This window comes from Megascapheus bottae, chromosome 23 (assembly GCF_031878675.1).
Source record: "Megascapheus bottae isolate mThoBot1 chromosome 23, mThoBot2.hap1, whole genome shotgun sequence".
Classification (NCBI taxonomy): domain Eukaryota; kingdom Metazoa; phylum Chordata; class Mammalia; order Rodentia; family Geomyidae; genus Megascapheus; species Megascapheus bottae.
This window is the reverse complement of record NC_143531.1, coordinates 25,063,948-25,085,896: the sequence shown is the minus strand read 5'-3', so window position 1 is coordinate 25,085,896 and position 21,949 is coordinate 25,063,948. Positions and strand designations below refer to the sequence as shown.

At 49.0% G+C, this 21,949-nt stretch overlaps 1 protein-coding gene across 5 annotated transcripts in view; it reads right to left on the bottom strand.

The window, feature by feature from the left end:
* Znf827 (zinc finger protein 827) overlaps positions 1 to 21,949 on the bottom strand; it is a 140,828-nt gene that overhangs the window by 3,216 nt on the left and 115,663 nt on the right. Inside the window, exons 9-15 of one of the 5 annotated variants that reach the window (XM_090356881.1) lie at positions 17,456 to 17,593; positions 13,711 to 13,882; positions 12,358 to 12,524; positions 5,272 to 5,463; positions 4,747 to 4,933; positions 2,143 to 2,175; positions 803 to 856 (exon numbers count right to left, since the gene is read on the bottom strand). In XM_090356881.1, the coding sequence (XP_090213007.1) occupies positions 4,752 to 4,933; positions 5,272 to 5,463; positions 12,358 to 12,524; positions 13,711 to 13,882; positions 17,456 to 17,593 (851 nt within the window). In that variant the 3' untranslated portion in view covers positions 803 to 856; positions 2,143 to 2,175; positions 4,747 to 4,751. Of the gene's footprint in view, positions 1 to 7; positions 857 to 2,142; positions 2,176 to 4,742; positions 4,934 to 5,271; positions 5,464 to 12,357; positions 12,525 to 13,710; positions 13,883 to 17,455; positions 17,594 to 21,949 lie in introns of those variants that run through there. The other 4 variants (XM_090356882.1, XM_090356884.1, XM_090356880.1 and 1 more) reach the window with 4 other exon arrangements.

Below are 21,949 nucleotides of genomic sequence, written 5' to 3'. Positions count from 1 at the left end.
GCGCGGCGCTCACACGGTCTCGGCTCGTTCTCGGAGTCCCAGGTAGGCGAGGAAGGAGTGCTTCGGGGAGGGCAGGCTGGGGGGCGCCGTCTGCGGCCGGGGCGGGTGGAATGTGAGGTCCAGGTGGCTCTTGGGGTACAGCAGGGTCAGGGGGATGAGGTGGGCGAAGTCCGCGTTCCGGTACTTGTCGAGGCGCAGCGGGGAGCCGGCGCGGGCCAGGGCGGCGAGCGCCAGGTTGGGCTCGGAGCCCCCGCCGCCGCCGCCGGCGCGGGCGGCGGTCAGGGCGACGGTCTGCAGCGCCTGCGAGGCGGACAGCACGGACAGCGGGGACAGCGGGGGCAGCAGGCCGCGGGGGCCGCCGGCGGGCAGCAGCGGGGCGGCCGGCGGGGGCGGCGGCGGCGGCGGGGCGGGGCCGCGGCGCGGGTCCTCGTCCGGGGCGTCCCCGCCGCCGCCCTGGTGCTTCTTCACGTGGCGGCTGAAGACGAAGGGGTGCGTGGTCTTGAAGAGGCACTGGGCGCAGCTGAAGGTCTGGCGCGGCGCGTGCTTCAGCTTCTTGTGCAGGTTGAGATTGTCCTTGCGCTTGCAGCTGTAGGCGCACTGGTCGCAGTGGAAGGGCCGCTCGCCCGTGTGCACGCGCACGTGCTCGATCAGCTTGTTGGCCGTCTTGGACAGGTAGCCGCACTGGTCGCACTTGTAGTGGTTGCCCAGGCGGTGCTCGCGCGCGTGCGCCTCCAGCTCGGGCTGGCTGGCCTTCACCGCCTGGCAGATGCGGCACTTGTACTCCATCTTGTAGTGCGTCCTCAGGTGGCACTCCATGGCGGCGGGGCGGTTGGTGGAATAAATGCAGAAGGGGCACCTGCGGGGGGGAGGCAGGGCGGGAGGGGGGGAGAGGAAAGCAAGGCGAGGGGGGCGCTCAGCCGGGAAGGCCCTGCGCGGCCGCGTCCCCCCTCCTCCGCCCGGCCCGGCCCGCCCGCCCCCCGCCCCCCGGCTCGCCCGCCCCGCGGCCTGGCCTGCCCGGGCGGCCCTGCCCGGCTCTCCCCGCCGACCGTGCGAGCCAGGAGCTCCTCCGAGGTCCCCTCGTGCCCTGGGGGGGGCTCCTGGCTGCGGCCGCCATGGCCGGGGCGGGTGAGGGGAGCGGGGACGAGGGGGGAGGAGGAAGCTGGACTCCCCTCCGGCCCGCCCGACCCCTCCGGGTCCCCCCCCCCCACTCCCCGCTGGGCCTGGCCGGGGTCTGCGCCGCCGACCTCCCCTCTCCACCGGAGCAACACAGAGAACCGACTGGTCATGCACCACACCAAGCACACGCAGAAAGACTCAGAGGTTGAGAGCACAGCTGGGCCCCCAGCGGGAGCCCCGGGTCGGTCGTGCTGGTTAGGGCGGGCGGGGAGGCGGCCTGTGCGCCCCGGCTGGCTGCGTGCGTGTGTGCGGCGTGCGCGGAGGCCGCCTGGCGCGCTGGCTCTCCAGCGGGGAAGGAGGGCAGGGGGGGAAGCCGGCGGGGAAGACCGTCCCGGGACCCTGCCGGTGTCAGGGACGGGGCCCGAGGGCGCCGGCTCCCGGGCAGGCCCGCCTGGACAGCCCCGAGCCTTCTTGGGAGGGGGCCGACTCACGAGCCGAGCGCTCGGTACCAGGAATTTAGGGGAGATTCGGGAAGGGGGGGGTCGCATCCCTACCCCCCCTCGCCACACGGGGCTCTAGGTGGCTCCCCAAGGACAGAGCCTTGGGCTGCGTGGCCGCTCGGATTCTCTACGTGCTCTGCGGCTGGGAAACGCAGCCCCCAAGGCCGCAGGCTGTCTAGGGGGCCGCGAGAAGTGGGGGGCACCGTTTACAGAGGCGGCCGGGCTGGAATCGGTGGCTCAGAGGATAACCAGGGGAGTGTTTGCTCTTGCCAGAAAGAATGCTGGTGCCAGAGCGGCTGCCCGAGCCCTGCCCTCGGCCCCGGAAGGGGAGGGGACTGTCCTCGGAGGGTCTGGAGAGGCCATCAGCAGAGCCCAGCACACCCGGTGCACCGCGCACTGCCTCCTCAGCGCCAAGCTCGCCGTTAGCCCCTGAACCTCAGCTCACAGAAGAGTGCACACAAGAGAAATATAAAGCCCATTCCCAGGTCAGGTGCACACACAACCCCTACGCCAAGCTGGGCCTTACCTAGAGGAGTCTGAAACTCACCACTGTCCTGAGCTACGGCAAAAGAAAAATAATAGTATAATCTTATTTGATCTGCATTATGAACAGGATATAGAGTTTACAAGCAGTTCCATCACAGAAAAGCAATCGAGACATCGGCGGTCTGTGTTAACGTTAAGGATGTTTCTGTGACCCATAGCTCAATCTTTCCTTTCGCTGCTCAAGCCAAGTGCTAAGTGTTTTTCGAGCTCCCATAAATGTATGTGTCTTAAAGGCTTCTCTCAGGGGGTTAACTCTCTCATAGCAAAGGAAACAAAGCAAAACGAAACGAAGACTCTCTGCATAGCCACAAGGCAATATCGGTTTTTAGCAACGTATTCTTCGGCTTGGTCATCCTAGAGCATAGACTCTGACCAGGGGATGGTGAGCGCGGCACGGGAAGTGCTCGGACTCTGGCGGAGCACCAGCTCCTGTGCATTCTCCCCAGTGGCTCATGGTCCCTGGGGGAAAGGCGACTGGCAGAGCCACAAACCACGTGGGCGTGGCCGGGCTACCCAGAAGGCAATGACACTAGTCCATCCAGAAAAACAAACAACCCCCCCAACAATAAACCCCCCAGAGTTCTTAAAAAAAAAAGAATAAGAGGACACATATTCATAAAGGGACAATGGGATCAACGCAAATGAAATTCTCATATTAAGTTCCTGCTAGGCACTTACTCCCTAAGGATTGAGTGGAGTATAGCTATCCCCCCTTCCCCCCCTCCCGTCCCCTCCCACCCCTGTCCCTTTCCCTCCCAACTCCCAACAGGGAACAGAAATGGAATCCACAGAGGGTGCTGGTCCTATTCTGTTTGTGAGAAGACTGTCTGAGTAGCCAGCCCTGTGTTCCCTCATGCTTCACCTCAGGGTCCTTCTGGCCTTCTGGGTCTCTCTTCCTCACACATGGTGTGTGTGTGTGTGTGTGTGTGTGTGTGTGTGTGTGTGTGTGTGTGTGTGTGTGTGTGTGTGTTGAGGGGGGGCTGCTTCTGGAAGGTTATGTGGAAGATTATGCAGTTCAACAATAAAAATGTCAAAAAAATTCTTTCCTCCTTGTATTAAATAAAAATTCTTTTTTTTTTTTGGTGGGTCATGGGGCTTGAACTCTGGGCCTGGGCACTGTCCCTAAGCAATTCAGCTCAAGGCTACTGCCCTACCCTGAGCCTGGGTTTGTCTCTGAGCTCTTCAGCTCAAGGCTACTGCCCTAGCCCTTGAGCCACACCCCACTTCTAGTTTTCTAAAGGTTAACTGGAGATAAGAGTCTCACGTTCTTTAGTGCCCCACTGGCTTTGAACTGCAGTTCTAAGATCTCATTTTCCCGAGTAGCTGGGATTACAGGCATGAGCCATCGCACCCGGCTCAAAATTTTTCATTCTTATACCTTCAGCTAAAAGTTAGTGATTATGCCTTGATCATCATGTCTTTCTGTGTCCAACTGTGCGTCCTCTCTCTTTCCTGTACCCTATGTGCTTTGTGAAGAGGGGGCTTTGATTTCAGAATTTGTGCTAAGACACAAATTTCCTGAGGGTGGAAATTAGATTTTATTCCTCTTGTGCCATTAGCACCTGTTACCAAGCTAGACACATAGTATGTCTGATAATAACTGGTCTCACTTGAGGCCAGAGGGCTGCTTGTAAGTGTTGGGTAAGGGTGACATTTGTGGTCTAGCTCCGTTCTTTCAGAGGCTCGGTTCTTTCAAGGCTGAGGAAGCAACAGAGCCCTGAGTGTATGGACACCGTGGAGCCTGGGATGTCTGTGTGTGTGTACACTATGGAGCCCGGGGTGTGTGTGTGTGTGTGAACACTGGAGCCCAGGGTGTGTGTGTGTGTGTGTGTGTGTGTGTGTGTGTGTGTGTATACCGTGGAGCCCAGGGTGTTTGTGTGTGTGTGTGTGTGTGAACACCGTGGAGCCTAGGGTATCTGTGTGTGTGTACACCATGGAGCCCATGATGTCTGTGTGTGTGTGTGTGTGTGTGTGTGTGTGTGAACACTGTGGAGCCCGGGGTGTGTGTGTGTGTGGACACCGTGGAGCCCGGTGTGTGTGTGTGTGTGTGTGTGTGTGTGTGTGTGTAAACCATGGAGGCCGGGGTGTGTGTGTATGTGGACACCGTGGTGCCCAGTGTGTGTGTGTGTGTGTGTGTGTGTGAACACTGTGGAGCCCGGGGTGTGTGTGTGTGTGTGTGTGTGTGTGAACACCACGGCCTCCCGCCTGGCTGGCCTGTGCGCTGCAGGCTGGGGACGTGGTGGGGTGTGTGATGCACACACAGCTCGTGCTACACGGCAGGTCATCAGAGGCGATGGCCGCCTGGCCCAAGGCCGCTCCCATCAAGTGTGAAGAGAAGCTGAAGGGAGCGGGAAGGTGAGTCTAGCCTTGTACCGTGTTGATTGATCTATGTCGCATCCTTGTCTTGACCCTAGGGTACTTGTCCCGTGGCTTCTCCTCATCTGTGGACCCCCCTGAGACACAGGCTAATGCAGTGGACGTTCCTGACTCCCTCAGAGCACCCCCCTTCTCCACAATCCCCAAATCCTTCCAGGGAGGGGTGGGGTGGGGTTAATAACAACACAGTAAAAGGTTCTGTACTTGCTTTCCTTACTTGAGCCCACCCGTGGGGACAGTGTGGCATTTCTTATGCTCCAGCAGCTGCTCGGGGGTCTTCATGAACTTGTGGCACACGTCACACTCAAACATCCGGGTGATGAGGTGGATCTGCAGATGGCGCTCAAACATGTTCTTCGTCTTGCAGACAAAGTTGCAAAAAACGCATTCGAACCCTGAAAGTACCAAACTGGGGTGTAGAGGTGCATGGGGGTGGGAAGGGGGAGGGAAGGGGGCCTAAGGTCCTTCAGGTCCAGGGCCCTCTCCCGAAACTGTTTCTCTCGTTGTCTTTGCTCAAAGGAGTTAAAACATACAGCATCACCCGCCCATCTTCCCGCTCCGCATCTGGATGTAAATCACGCTGGAAGAGCACGCCCGGTTCTAGTAGTGCACACCCCGCTGTAACCCGACCCTGACATCTGCCTTCTGACATGGCTCCTCTCCAGGGCTTTCTCTCAAGACAAGGCCATGCAAGAGCGGCAGGACAGAGCAGCCACGCCGGCTCCTCCCTTACCTTTCTCTGGCTTTTCCTCACTGTTCAGGGGGGGTTGGTTCCCAGGCACAACAGAGATGACCAGCAAGCTGTCCCCACCCTTGTTTTTCTGGGAGCCATCAGAGTCGTCTTTACTGTTGGCCGAATCACTCAGTGCTGAAAGGGACGATGAGGATGGGCTGTTGGATTCACTGGGGGTCTTCCTGTCTTCCCCTGAAAAAGGACAACCACAATGTTAGTTGCCACCAAAATGACAGCAGTTGAGGGTGGGGAGTTGGGTCTTATGATAGCATCACGATTCCAGGGCGCAGGCCAGGGCCGCCAGCTGAGTGCCCACTGTGTGTGGGGCTCTGTACAGAGGTCATGGGTGGTATTTGGGGTCAAGATCAGGCATTCATTCATTTTATAAGGATTGACCAGCTCTTAAAATACTTACAATGCCATGACAACAATGGGTCAGATGTACAGAACATGTCCAGGAACTATGGCACACAAAATTCTCTATCTCATCTTCTCAAAAATCCCAGGGTGTAGGTTTGGCTTAGAGCACATGCTTAGCATGGATATGGCCAGAGGACAATCCCCTATACGAGAAGACATTCTACAAGCACACAGGTACCTGGGGAGGGGTGTTCTCCACTTTACAGACTAGGGAAATGGAGGCACAGAGGGGTAAACCTGGTCTAGATCACATGGCTATTCAGTGTGCAGAAGAGGCTACAGTGGGTACGACTCAGAACCCATGTTCAGCGGCACCCTGGATGTTCCCTCCAAGCTAAGCACACACAAGACAACAGGCCATTAAAATCCAGGACCAGACTTCAGCTTGTACTCAAGCTGGAGTACTGGAGACTGTATCTCAGTGTGTGATTGAAACAACTAAAATAAATAGTTAAAACTATATGAAACAATAGCTTGTACCATACGGGACATGATGCTGAAGAAGAGTAGTCCCTGAGAAACTGGAAAGAGGGGCAAGTCCGTGGCTACAAAGCTTCCTGTTCTGAGCTACTTACATTCCAGGCTGCAGGGGAGAAAGGGGAGGAAACTCCCTGACTAGAGGAGAAAGAGCTGAGAATTTGGGGAGACCCACCAAGTAGCTATTGATGATAAAGTAGTAAGAGAAGACAGCAGCACAGAGAAAGAAGGCCCCCAGAGGATCCACCTTGACTCCTCAAGAGCATGCATGAGATCAATGTGTGCATAAGATGAAAGCAAATAAAATACAGCGAAGATAAAAAAGGTGAGGAGGTGCCCAGTGCTCAGGTAGGACTGGACACAGGGCTTGTCTGCCAGCCAGGTCAGAAAAACACGTAGCTCACGGGCTATTAGATACAAAACTGAGGAGTAGCTTTCAGTATTGGCTAATAATTAGCCCTAGATAGAGCATTGCCTCATGATTCCGATCTGCTGAGCAAGGCACAAAAGAACCCCCCCCCCCCAAGGATCAAAGTTTCTATGTAATTAACTGTATCCTAGAACAAAGGTCAATAATACTTACAGAATATCAGATACTAAATACCCAACAAGATAAAATCACAATGCCTAGTATCAGAACAAAAATGATCAGATACATAAGGAACAAGAACTACAATCCAAAATAGGAAGGAAAAAAAACCTCCATCAATTAAAACTGAGTAATTATTCGCACAATTACAAAACTGGTGGGAGGGCATTGTAAGTTCAAAGAATTAAGTAGAGATATGGAGGACATGACACAGACCTAATGAACACTTCTACAGAAGAAAACCACAATATTAGGATAGCAAACCACATTGGTGGGATGCACCAATTAGACACAGTTGAAGGAACAATTAGTGAACCTGAAGGTAACAGATACAGTGAAGAGCTGAAAGGAAACAAAAAGCAGAATTCCTCCAAATGAAGAGAACCTCGGAATGGTGAAGATTCAGGAAGCTTAATAAGTTTAAACAGAGTCTCTCTCTCATATGGAGAACAGGGTATAATAAACCACGGAAATGACAAAAACATTCTAAATCTGAGGAAAAAAAAGCTCCAAGATCTAAAGAGCTTAATAAACCCCAACCATAAAAAGCATGAAGAAATCTATACCAAAAGACATTAAATTGCTCCAAAAAAAGTAAAAAAAAATCTCTGAGCTGAGTGAGGTAGTGTATACCTGTAATCCCAGCACTCTAAACAGTGTGAGGTCAAGATTCATCTCAGAAAACCACCACCAACAACAATACCCCAGAAATCAAAGTGCGAGCAAATGCAGCAGTGGTACCCACTACACTATGTGGAAAATGAACTGTACACTTGTGGGCGAGGGCAGAGGGAAAGAACGAGGTGAGGAGGAGGGAAAGCGTGACACTGTTCCAACAAGACCTGCACTTATAATCTGACTCATGAAACTGCAATCCCCTGTACACCACCTTTACCATAACAAAAAGTGGGAGTAAAACGAGGACAGGGACAATAGCGTTCAAGAATAGTGCTCAGTAAGAAGTGTACTCATGGGGGCCGGGAGTTTGGCCTAGTGGTAGAGTGCTTGCCTAGCATGCACGAAGACCTGGTTCCATTCCTCGGTACCATATGCCTACAAGAAAGCTGGAAGTGGTGCTTGGCTCAACTGGTAGAGCTCTAGGCTTGAGAAAACCCAAGGACAGTGCAATGCAAGTTGGAAGAGAGAGGGACACCATTTACAAAGATCTGAAAGCTTGCCAGCTTGAAGTTCCAAATGTATTTCTAAGAGGAAGGCAATCCGTAAAGAGATGGTATTAAAAAAAAAGAACAACGAAAGTAAAAACAACTGGAAAAAATAAAAAAAAAATCAAAAAGAACTAGCTCACCCCTAGACTTGCATTCAAAGGAACATCAAAAAAAAGTCCAATGTGAGACGCGGAAGCTTACTATTGTGAGTTCCGATGGTGTATGAAGCTGAGTGTGGAGCCTACAATGGTATCTGCTTGGGAGATGGTGCAAAACCTTCAAGAGATTCCACCTTAACCAAAGGCTTGGTGGTATGGCCGGTTTCCCCAGAGACAGGGAAACGCAATAGCTAAGTGTGGTGGCCCAGGCTCAGGCTCAGTCTGGTTCTAGCATAGAATGAGGCAAAAGAGGGGCTGGCAGCATGGCTTAAACAGTAGGGTGCCTGCTTAGCAGGTGTGAGACCCTGAGTTCAATCTCCAGTACCACACAATCGAACAAAAACCTCTATAAGAGAAACTCCAAAATAACTGGAGAAATCAGAATTGTTAAGATTTCAATTCTTCTCACATTGATGTACAGATTCAGTACGAGTCCTACAGTTTAGGGCAGAAAACATGGAAGGCTGCTTTTCAGTTCCCTCCTTAATCAGTCCATTAAACAATGTAATGACTATATACATTCTTGGAACTTGTTCTATTAGATTAAAAATAAATTACAAGTTTATGTATCGGCATAAATGTAGAAAAAACTGCAATGGTGGTTTCTGACTAGAACCTAAAGTTATTAGTGTGATGACTGTTTTATTTCGGCTTTAAAATTTTCTAACTAGCCATATATTACTTATTCAATTAAAGAAAGTATTTAAAAAGAGAAATGGGGCCAGGATGTAGCTCAGTGATATAGCATGTGCTTAGCAAGGCCTTGGCAGAGGAGGAAGAAGAGAGGAAAGGAGAAAGGGAGAGAGGGACAGGGCGAGGAGACAGAGGGCGACACAGAATAAGATGCTTTCAAATCCTGTTCCTGTGAGAATTCTACTTAGGGTTGACAGCAGACAACTCATATTTCAGTTCACAATTTCTGAAAATCTTATTCCCATCAGAACTGGACGTGGCTACTAGACAGGCAGAATGTGACTGAGTCACTGACCGTAAGAAAGGACGGCCATGCCTTCAGAATACACAACTTTCCCCCGTACAATGAAGCTTTGTGAAAGTGGTGCCACAACTGCCAGCCCTTGTCTAAACATTTAACCAGCCAAGCCACATTTTGTACACAAACAGACGGGGTCCCTTGATTGTCGGTATTACTTCTCCAAATCCATCTTCTAAGCCTGAGCTTATAAACAGCTTGTTATAGGAGATTCTTTATAATACATTGTTGGGATTAAAAACGTTCATCCTGATTACTAATAAAAATAGACTTAAGTGACCTGAGGCTTAAGAAAAGACACTGCGAAGAGTTACCTAAATTGATACATTTATAAAGATTCAAGATGCCACACTAGTCATTTCGATACCGCTCCTGTATGGCCGACTTGCTTGACTTGCCAACTCCCAGTTGGAATGGCCTCTCTCACTGTCGTTCTCGTCTTCTGCGGTGACAGCAGGGCATGGGTGAGGGTGCTAGGGGTACCTAAATCTAAGGCATCAGAGGACTCTTAGAGAGGACACCCATGTGTAGACAACGCACTCTGGCATAGTAGGGTAGCCAGCTGAAGTCTTCTCACTACCCAGAACCTGGGTTGAACTCAGGGCCTCCTGTTAGCTGGGCAAGTGCTCTATCACTTGAGCCATGCTCTTTTGGCTTCTTGGATAGGATGTCACTTTCTTAACCTAACCTTGAACAAGGCACTTCACTTTGTGCTTCAGTAGTCACATCTCTAAAATTGGGATGCTATCAGCATCTGTCTCATCTGGTTGTTGTGAGAATCGGATGTGAGTTTTTATACACAAGGCAGGAAAAGCAATGTCTAGTCACACTATGACGTTACAGAAGAGATGATCACTATCACTCTATTGTAAGGTTTTATACATATTGTTCATGAAATGTAATAATGTACTATTTCCTATGCTGCTTTCCATTCTGGCCAGGCATACAGGTGGCTCTCAAAATTCATGAAAATATTTATGAATTAGCCATTTAAAGAGCAGAATTAGTCTTGTCATGTTCCTACATTACAATGCTATTTCATGGAACTTGACCTACAATGTAGACCTCCACACCGAGCAACTTCAGCCACACGAATCACATAAATAAGCAGGGCCTGAGCAGGCGAATCATCTTCCTCCTTAGCATGCACACGTGTGTAGAGGAGTTTGCCACATGTGTCACTCCATCTGCTCACTGAATGAACACTTGTGAGAAAGCCAGGGGAAGGTGACATGGCCCCCAAAGAAATGTACTCTTTTACCTGGCTTATGTAACTCCTGTAATCACCTTTATAATCGTAATAAAAAGTAAAAACTGGAAGAGTCTTTGGCTTATCAAAATGTTTTCAATCTCATTCTAGTAGTCATAGCACTGAACATTTCTACTAAATCACAAGAAACTCTTCAATGCGTTTCCCTCTTGGCTTTCTGAACTAAGCAATGAGAACAGTCTTCGTAGCCGCCATGAAGGCTCACCAGCTCAGAGGGGACGTGACACCTGGGTGCATCCTGGGTAATTAGGAGGAGACTTGACTGTCTGCAGCAGTTAACTGTAAATGTGAAGTTTCCATCAACGAAAATGGGGCTAACTCCAGCTTCTTTCTAGGCATTCCTAGGGCTTCTTAAGATGTCATAGGTGGGTGGGGGGAGAAGGCTGTGGGATGGGGTGGGCCACAGGGTCAGGAATATTTGGGGAGAAGGCTGAAAGACTGAGGATTGAACCGGACAGAGGAGGAAGGAGGAGGAGGAGAGACAGGGAGAGGGAGGGAAAGACACAAAGAGACCCTCACACACAGAGCGAGCCAGTGAAAATAGGAGGTGGAAGGAAGGCCAGCCTTTCTCTCCATTAGCCACTTCAGAAATGCTGAATTTAATTTGCCTTCAACCTGGGTTTCCCAGCCCACTTACTTCTGCGCATGGTGTTAATGTGGTTATGGTCAGACAACAGACTGTAAAAATGGCACCTTCTCACGCAGCATAACGACTCTCTACAGACCCCCAAGTCATAGCTGCTCAATTTACTGACAAAAACAAGCCTTTATTGCCATTGGCACCAACGAGCTCAGGAGGCCAGAGATGCAGAGAGCTCCTTCTTGGCCGTGCACCTCGTCCGCACGACTGCCATGGAAATTTCCCTTCCCAGATTCTTCCAGAGCTGGCGATGTGAGGCCTGACCCAACACCCAGGGTTGGCAGTTAGTAAGCAACACAAATGTGGGGTGCGGGGAGGGTCACCCTCACTCTCACTTAGCGACTCCAGGCTAGTGCCATTTGTGCCCCTGCTCGTGAGAGTGTAATTGCGCGGTGAAGTCAAAATGTTAACATCGTTAAACAGAAGATGTCAACCAGGATGGCAGGAGACTCCAGTGACAGGCCAGCGGTGGCCAGTTCCGGCTCTTCTTCTTCCTGCCTCTGGACAGAGCTGCCATGCTCCACTGACAGCACCAGGACCACAGGTGCCAGACAAGGAGATGGAGCCTGCCGAATCAGCTGTGCAAGAGCCCAGCAAAGCTCAGCAGAAAGGTTCAAGGCTCTGGCCATGCATTTTGTGGGGCTATCTGAGCAGTGAGCAGGCCTTGAAACAAAATCTACCACGTTCTGCTCGCTCTGACCACCTCTCACTAGCCTCTATTTCTCCACGTGTGGTCACTATAGCATTCACCTCAAAGACACAAGCCCAAGGCAGAGAAAGAAGTTAGGGATGACTCTACACGCTGGGGAGCAAAGAAGGCAGGGGAGGACTACACCTGTAGCTCAGCCATTCTCTCAACAGGTCAGTGAAGCTGGGCAAAGCCAGGTGGCAGTCCTGAGACTCCTGAACAGGAGGCTCCGGGTCATGTGCTCAGGGTCAGCTCTCCCTTCTATGGAGGACATAGCAAGGTCTGATTGTAGAGAGGATGCTTTTGCCAAGTGGTTGGCACCCTATGATGCAGCTTTGGAGAAGGTTTGGTGCAGTGGTCCTAGCCTGTAATCGAAGCTACTCTGGAAGCAGAGTTGTGGTTTGAGACCAGTCTGGACAGAAAGTTTTCAGGATGCTGTCTCAGCTAAAGTCTGGGAGTCGGGGCACAGGCCTGGTATCTCAGTTACAGGGGAAGTACAAGAGGATCACAGGCCCAACAGACCAGGCATAGAGTGAGGCCTTACCTCAGGCAATGCAAAAGAGCCGATGCAGAAGGGGTTGGAGATACAGCCTACAGAGGCGGACAACCTGCCTTGCAAACCCAAAGCCCTGAGTCAAAGCCTCAGGACCGAGAGAAAATGTCCATCAGGTACAGAACGGGGGTCACCTGTGTGTTTGGTGCCAATGTGAGCCTTGATCTCCGCTTCCTCCATGGTGACGAACTCGCAGGCCGTGCAGCAGATGGAGAACATCCACTGCTCCTTGTCCACGTGCAGCGACATGTGGCTGACAAACTGGACATTGAGCTCCGTCTCAAATCCACAGACGTGACAGCTGTGCAAAGGGAGGCAAAGGGGAGGGAGGGAGCGGGAGGAGAGTGAGACTCACATGTGGACTGTGCCACAACCAGGAAAACCTGGGCTTTCACGTGCGTTTCATTCCCTCTCCACCCCAGGGCGACGGTGGAGTGCCCACTGCAGTGGTTGCCTTGCCAAACAGATTAGGTGCCAGCGGAATGCAGCAATTCCATACATGCTGCGATGATGCTAATCATCATAAAGTTAATTAAAAACTACACATTCCAGATGCTGCACAGAGCCTGATTCCTCTGGGCAGAGAGGACGGAGCACTGCCAAGTACTTAGTGCTGGTCCAGTGGTCCACTCTGGAATGTCTTCCTCTGCCTCTGGAAATCGCAGAGGCGGCCCTGGGCCATGCCACACAGAGGTAGCACGGTCTGTAACAACTCCCACACCCAGACACCTTGGAAAAGCAATTATCTACCAATGTCTCTATCGCTAAGATCTGGCAGAACCTGGAACTTGGGGCCTTCAAGTGATCAAAATAAATACTGATTATAGGCTGAATATGAAGTAAAGGATGAAAATGCAAACTCTGATTTACAGTTCAAAGCAACCTAGGAGCAGTGGGCAAGGCCTTCTGAGCTCTTTCCACGCGTTTCCAGGTTTTGCTTTCCTTACACTTTTTTTGTGTGTGTGTGTCTGTCAGTACTCAGGGCCTGAGTGCTGTCCCTTGCCTTTTACACTCAAGGCTGAGGCTCTAACCCTTGACCCACAGCTCCACTTCTGGATTAAAAACAAAAATCAGAGATAAGAATTCCATGAACTTTTCCCACCCCAGGCTGGTTTCGAACCATGATCCTCAGATCTCGGCCTCCTGAATAGCTAGGATTACAGGTGTGAGACAGGGGTGCCTGGCTTCCTTCTCCCACAATTCTTGGTGCTCATTTACAAAGGTAGGAGCTACACTAACCAACCAGCTAACTAACCCAGAGTTCAGATGCTCCCCGGAGCTCAACTGCACAACGGGGCCTCCATGGCCATTTTCCCTTTAATTTCTCTACCCCAGACACTGGAACCAAGGCTGAGCTGGTGTAGGTACAGGGTTCAATCTCAGCCAGGAGCAAAAGCCAGCAAGGACTGAGAAGAGGCTGTGTGCGACGTGCCCACAGCTGAGGAGAAGGGGCGTCCACACGAGGACACGGCCCCCGCTCTACTCACCTGTAATAATACGGGTGCTTCTTCCCATCTCCGCCTTCAGAGGTGACGGCGCTGACGATGTCCTCGGCGTCGGTACTGACCAGCTTCACTGAGTGGACTGTCAGGTGCTGGTTCAGGTTCGCACGGCACTTAGCAGCATAGGGGCACAAGTGACATTTGTATTTTCTTTCCTCTAGGGGAGAGGGAACAGGAAAAACAAAAACAAAAACAACACCCACATTGCTCTCAAAAGTAAAAATAAAAGAAGTGCTCGTTTCCCGGCAAGGTTTAATCTGTGTTTTTCTTTTCTTGATTTCTGAAAGGGGTGGGGTGGGAAGAGGAATAAAGTGAAGATGGGGGGAATTCAGTGCACATTCTACGTAATTAGGAGCTGTGAGGAAGGGGCAGGTGGGAGGGGTGGGTGAGGGGGGTGAAAGAGTGGCGTCGATCAAAATGCAGTCGTGGGGCTTGGACTCCGGTTCTGGGTGCTGTCCCTGAGCTCTTCAGCTCAAGGCTACCACCCTACCCCTTGAGCTACAGCCCTACTTTTAGTGGTTAATTGGAGATAAGGGTCTTTGGAGATAAGAGTCTCAGGGTCTTTAGTGCCCAGGCTGGCTTTGAACTGCGATCCTCAGATCTCAGCCTCCTGAGTAGCTAGGATGACAAGCGTGAGCCACGGTGCCTGTCTTAGATACTTTTTAAAAAAGTAAACTTAAGAAAAAAGGAAACTCAAGAAAATAGAAATGTCAGCCCTGGTGGGGGATGGTCTCACCACAGCAAGGGAGCGTGGCTCAAGGCCCTGCAGGTGAGGGTGAGGTCACTCCGGGCCGGCAGCTCCAGGTCTACCGAGGGGGTCTGTGCTCCTGTACGAGTGCTTCCAAACATAAAATGAGCCTTCCCAGAGCAAAGTTCAGGAGGCAAGGCTTGGCAGAGAGCCGGGACTACTGTGTGCAAGCGTATGTATGCACGCACACATCTGTTTACACATGTGTATGCACAGATACATGTGTGCATCCATATTCATGTCTATGTTTTCATGTGTGCATGCAAGTACATGTGTATGTATATATATATATATATTCATGTATGTATGTTTATGGGCCTGGCTATGTGTGCATCTATGTGTGTGCGTGTGTGTGTGTGTGTGTGTGTGTGTGTGTTCCTGTGCCCTACATGTCTACTGTGGGTGAATCAGGAAGGAGAAGAAATGACTGGAGTAAGAAGTGCAATCACTTTCCCTAAGCTCCAGTCCTGGGTCAGTGAAGAAATAAAAACTAATGAAATTAAAGGGGAAAAATGACTTGTATAAAATAATCTAATTGGAAATTTTCATCTTGCATAAATAAAATAAAAAATTTCAATTAATTTCTTAATGGAAATTCACTCATAAAACTGACTAACGTTTTCCGGATCATTTCCAGAGCGGCGCTTTGAATTCATTTGAGTAATCAAGTAAATTATCGGAGGAGGAGCAGCCTTCCTTTTAACACACCGATGAAGGCAGCAGAAACAGCACAGAATCATTTCACTTTCTGTCTCTCATGCTACCTGGTATTTCTGGGCTTGGGTTATAAAAATACTGGCCAGATTTACTTCACAGAGAAGAACAGAGTAAAAAAAAAAGTTTCTACAACAAAACCCAGGGTGCTGCTGTCATTACAGGCGTTCTCCAGCACCTACTGAGTGGAGGGGCCGAGAAGGCGGCTTACAGCGCAGGCACAGTGGAATCAGTCTCATGTCTGCTCAGTTTTCTTGCTCATGGTTGGTGCTTTATTACTTGAGCCATACCTCCAGTCTGCCACTTTTGCTGACTCACTGGAGACAGGAGTTGCTGTTTGAGCTGGATTTGAACTGCAGTCCTCCAAGTCTTAGTCTCCTGAGTATTAGGATTCCAGGCAGGAGCCACAGGCGCCCGGCGTACACGAGGGTCTTGATTCTTATGTTAACGTTCTATCTTTAAGTGAACTGGGGGCTTCCTGCTTTGCTCCATCATTTGAAAATATTCTTTACAAATTTCCCTTTGGTAACTCATTTATTCAAGTTCGACTTTTCTCTCTGAAATGACTTGTCATGTAACCTGCCTGCTTTTTCTTTTTTCACACCAAGAGGTGTCCTTATTTTCTGATAATTTAGTGTCATCTGGATTGATATCAGCCTTCCTTTGCCTTTTTCGTTCCTACCGTGAATGTATTGGATTGATTTTCCTTCTGTCTTTCTGCTCCCTCACTCCATCCTTGGGTTAGTGCTGGAACCTGAACTCAGAGCCTAAAGCTCTTGCTCAACTTTCTTGGGCACCGTTGGTGCTACATCTCCAATTTTGCATTCTGATGGTTATTTGGAGATGGAGTCTCTAGAACTTTTCTGTCTAGGCTGGCTTTGATCCTGAGTAGCTCAGAATCACAGGCATGCACCATCAGTCTCAGTACCTTTCCTAACGGGGCTCACGGGATTTTAGTGTTCTTTTACGTGCTGCTGTTCTAGATTTTGTTGTTTTACTAACTCCTTAAGAGGAGTGCCACGTTCCGTTTGTTTCTGTCTCTCCTCTTCTAATTAAATGTTTAAGTCTCAATTTTTTTTCCCCTCCGACCAGAGCTACAGCTGTCTGTTTTAGTTGCAGGCTTGAACTGCTCTTTTCATTCCTTCTAGATGTCTGATGTTTGAATTTGATTTCCTTCTTTTTTTAATTGGTACAATTAAACAGGTATTTTATTGATCCTCAGTTATTTTAAATTTCACTTACCTATGCTCAGAGAATGTGGCCTATAAAACTTCCAGTTTTAAAAATAGTTTTCTTTGTAGCTAAGTATATGACTAAATTTTATCTTTCATGGAATTTAAGATGAAAAATACAAAAGGATAAAAGATCATAATGAGTTTTGCCATAGTATTGCTTCCTTTACAAAACTTTTACTTTGAATTTTTAGTTACCTTATGTTTGTGGGTGGAAGGCAGGGGAGAGAAGAGAGGGCAGGCAATTATAGCTCAGACTGGCCTTAAAGTTGTGATCCTTCTGCTTCAGGCTTCTGAATGCTGCATTACAGGCATATACTGCCATACTCAGCAGCCTTGGTTATTTTATTTATTTATTCATTTATTTGTCTGTTTGTTTCCTATAAGATATAGTCAGGTGTTTGAAAGTCAGATTTTCAAGATGGTAACTGAAATACTCAATCTTATCATTTCCTCTGCTGGGTGTTGGGGATTGGATCCAGGAGCTCCACACACTGAGTGATGGCTGATATTCCCTGGACATACTTTTTCTTGCTTTATGCTTAGCACTGGTTTCATCTCCACCTCACCGGGTCTTGCCTCATTTTTAGTAATTATGTCAGTGTCAGTACTCATTCCTTTGTATTACTGCTTATTCACTTGATTGCCTTGTTATTCCTCTAACTCTCAGAATCAACCACTGTACGTTCATAAACTAAAGGCAAAAGCTGCCTGTGCACATGCCCGCATATGAAAAGCACAGAGCCATGGATGCAGGCAGTTCCCTGAAGGCTTGAAGATGAACTCAATCCATTCTTGATAGAAGTCACGATTTTTACTCCAATCTGTCTAAAATATGTTACTCTTTTCCCACTCAACCTCAACAAACCCGTTCAGCACAGACAGAACAGCCTTTTCCGGGGCCTTATTTACCCAGGCCAAGTATGGCAAGTTTCCATCCTGTCCTGTAGCCATTCCCTCAGAGAAACCCCACTTCCCGTCAGCGCAGAGGTTAGTGATGGAGGCCGAGGGCAGAGCAGCTGCGGCCCTGACTCACCTGTGTGCAGTGAGAGGTGTCGGGACAACGTCTGCTGTCGGCCAAACACTTTCCCACACACGTCACAGGGAAAAAGCTGGTCGTTGAACTTCCAGGACGGCAATCCATTTCCAGCCTCCAGCACTATCTTCTCTGTTTCTGGGTGAAAAGAACAGAGCACTGTCAAGAACCAATGAGTCGTGGACCCACGTTATCTGGCCCCACGAAGTGTGCAGCAGAGGCTCCCGGCCTGGATGCGGCTGCTGTCCACCTTCTTTCGTGTCCTTTCTCTTAAGATCCTTGGTGAATGCTGAGGAGACAAAAGGATTCCCGCTCTAGCCGAATACCCTCTTCCATCACTGCAGCCACCGGGCCACAGCTCACACTGGGTGAGCATAGAATTCACACTTGCTACGGGGAAAATGGTTGAGTTGCATGTTAATTTTTTTCTAAGTCTAGATTTGTCCTACAGAGAGAAAATGAAGTATTCTAAATCAAGGCATTGAAACGAAGTCCTTTTCTCTAGTCTTTTTTTTGCTCTGTTCCATATTGTACAGAATCCTTCACCAAGAACTTACACTGAGCAGATTCGCGAATGTCCACTGCCTCTGCTCCACATAAAACTTTCTAATGCAAGAGAGTACAACTAGAACTTCCCAAGAAGTCTCACCACAGTTGTAAACGACGACGACAACAACAACGGGGAGTGCTGTGGGGTACCTGCACATGATTCACAGCCTTGAACCATGTAAGTGGACGCGACTACACATTATCTATCATCTTAGAATACTTTTATTTTCTCACAGTCATTTCTAGGATGATCTGACCCATACCTCTTTTCCAATGAACTGTAATGGATTATGTGACCCTCCCTGTCACAGTGATGTTAGGAAATAGGTGACAGGCAGGGTGCCAAAAAGAGTCGAGGGGACAGTTCCATGAGGAGCCGTATTTGAACGTCAGTTTGACTTCTCATCTCGTCCTTTACAGCAGTAAATTCTTGTGAATCTTTGTAAAGCCCAGTTCTAGTCTAGAATCAAATGCCACATGGCAACAAGTAACTGGTGGAAGAACTTCCCTGAAGACCCAAGCAGGTACACTGGTCAGAGACAGTATCAGCAGAAGACCTTACATGCACACCATCTGACCACAGCTAACTTCCCAGGCGAGGGCCCCCCAGTATCTGGATGAGCCAACTGGATCAATTCTCACCTGAATGAAGACTTGCCAGACAGCCTAATCTGAGGAAAGAAGAAACAAATACAACTGTACATTTGGAAAGTGCAGAAAGGGAATGGTGGTGCAATTCCAGTAATGTTTGCAGTGAGGCACCTGCCAACAATCCCAACACTGATAAAACACATTTATTGATTGCTCTGTGTTTGTTAAAACGCAGTTCTTTGTGCCTTAAGGGAGAAGAACCGGTTGTATTAAAGCAGGAAGGTGTGACTAAAATCTGCAAAAGCCAAGGGTGGAGCAGTGGGGAGGAAGGAGGGTGAAGGGGAGGGGAGGCAGGTAGGCCTTCTGAAGAAAAGAACCACTCTTCTATGACCTGACTCTGGCCAGGCAGTGGACACTGCAGCCACAGAGCATCCAGAGGGTGTTATAAAGTAGTTCCTTTTAATATGTAATCAACACAGTGCTCCCAAAGAGGGTGAGAGTAATAATTATAAGGAGAGGTTAAGAGGGTACAGGGTCTTCTAATACATTCAGAAGAATGAGTTAATTGGGTCACAGACCCAACAAGTAGGCACAATTAAAAATGAAGAAGTCTCTTAATAATTCTTTCAAGTGTTAGTCATGTACTCGAGAAGCTGAAGCATCATAGAGAGCACAATTCTCTTCACTCTTAGAGGGTGAGGGAAAGTACTGGACCATGCTTCCTCCCTCTCCTCTCCCCTCCCCCTCCCCTCTCCATGTCTCCCTCTCCCTCTCCCTCTTTCTCTGAACTGGGCATTGAACATAGGGACTAAGGTACTGGCTCCTGTGAAGTACTACCTCCCAACCTAGCTTTGGCAAGAAAACTGCTGAGAAAAGAAGCTTCATTTTGTAAACACTGTGAGCAATAGATGAGTCAAAATACGACCTTAACTGAAAAATAACTGTGCTGGTCCACAGATGCCACACCGGGGAAGATGCTCTGGGTCACAGGTCTCCCTGGTGACAGGTGGTATCTGGATCCATTCTCTATCACCATCAAGGTGGGAAAGCTTTGAGGTGCGACTCCAGTGAAATTCTAAAACCTTCTGTAGCCCTACATGTTTAGACTGAAACCTTATCAGGTCATTTTCCATGCAGATCATGGAATTTTCTAGAAACCTCATCCCTTCTGCTCCCCTCTGCGGAGAGGCGCTAGGGAAAAGTCAGGCCCCTCTGGCACTTATTGGCATTCTGGTTCTTCAATAATTCTTTAAAACATTGCTGAGGGTCATTTCAATGCAGGGTAACTTGTCAATCTCTTAAAATTTCAGCTCAGGTCCATCTTGTTGCATGAAGGTCTAATGCAGACGGCAGGGCCGGGGGGGGGGGGCTGTCCCACCATTTCGTTTAGTGGGGGGGGGACCCTGCACAGGGAAGCAGAGGTGGTGTGCAGGGCCTGCCCCACAGCCCCCCCGACCCCACATGTCCATCTCTCAGCAGCTCTCAGCGCAACCAATTGCTCCTTAAGGGTCATTTCAGATATTCTCTCAAACGGAGAGGTATTTTTGCTGGTCAAGATGAACTGCTAAGCTAGAATTTAGTGATAGTTTATGATTTGGGCGGAGTTAATAGGTGACAGATTAAAAACACTGGGTGGACACTGACAGGCATAAAAGAGCCCATAGCTTTGATCATCTTTGGTCTCATTTCAAATTTTAATATTTAGCAAATTTAGCAAAGTATACTTTTGTGTTACTACTTTTGGACTTTTTTGCCCAGGTTCTGGGGAGATAAATGATCAAGCCTGTCTCCAAAATGGTCCAGGAGAGGACTCCATCTGGTGAAGTCGGGAAGGGAGAGCCACCAAACTCTCCATCAGAACAGGCATGAGACTCAGGCATCTTCACGCAAACACATTCCTCTTCCCATGGAGAAAATAAAACATAAAGCACAGACCTCCCCTGCCCCATGTGCCCCACAACACGCACAGGGCTGAGAGCAGTTTCCATGGTAACCAAGTCTCCATCCTGCATCCAGTGAGGTGCAAAGAACCTGGGCTACCGCTGTGTTCCCTGCTCTCTCAGACGTAGTAAGGAGGTGGACGCGGACAGCTTGGGTGTTGGTCCCAGGGAACCTGGCTGGAAGCTGGGGGAGCCTGGACCGACCATGGACTCATTCGAACTCCTCCAAACCGCAAGTCAGTGTCAAAGTTTACAACAAACAGGACTCTGTGCAAGCGGCTCTCAGCACCGCGGCGGCCCTGCGGGATCATCTCAGGAAAGCTGGGTGGCAGCGTCTGCTCCGTGCCAGGCAAACTGGCCTTAATGAACAAGTGTTCATGGCTGACTCTTATCTGTCAAGCTGGAGAAGAACCAGGTGCTATTTTACTGGGTCAACTTTTCCTCTTTTCTTCTGTCTTTCCTTCCTTCCTTCCTCTTCCTCCTATTTGAGAAAAGGGCTCGGATATAACCTAGGCTTGCCTCAAACTTTCAACACTCCTGATTTGGTCTCTTGAACTTGCCTACTTTTTTTTTTTTAATTCATGATAGCAAAATCATCACAAAATCATTAAAAATATAAAAATCAGGCCTGATTTCTATAATCATAAAATTTCCCAAGAGCTTCCTGGGGGTTGGGGGACAATCCAACCTCTTCCCTCTGAAAGTGCCTGGTATGAAGCCCCATAGCTTTGTACTGTCACATGCTCCTATCACAAGGGGCTGTCAGCCCTCCTACGCACACCCCAGCTAAAAATAATAGGTTCACACAACCATGACCTGGGTTACCAAAAACTGTGATTCAAATAAACCTTTTCTCTCCATAAACTGAGTTTCTTGGGTATTTGTTATAGTAACAGAAAGTTGACTAGCATGCATGTTTAAGAAATCTAAGCTCTGATTAAGCAAATTTTAATTACATATATTTTTTCAAGCTAGCTCATCTTTTGCCTCAGACTAAGACACAATAGGGGTCAATCCTTTCCAGAGATGAAAAATACCCAGCATACCCAGCATTCAAGACCACACTATATGTCAAATCCCAAACTACTCTTCTACAGTTTACTATAAAGTAGGGAGACATACAAAAAACATCTTAAGGACATTACAATGGTTTTGGTAAATAAGACAATTTCTTCTTCTTTTTTTCCCCTTTCTTATTGTTGAACTCCATGCTAAAAGTACTGACTACATGAGGAAAAGAAAAAAAAAACTTGTAAAAAGGGAACAACAGAACACTATGGTTAAAAAATTAGCATATCTGAGCTGAAGAGGGAAGGGCAGGAAGCTTGGTAGAAAGCCACTTTGAGTTTGATTTCAGCTATGAACAAATAAAATCTAAAGACTGAAAATTCATTTTTCTGAAATTCCTTGTACA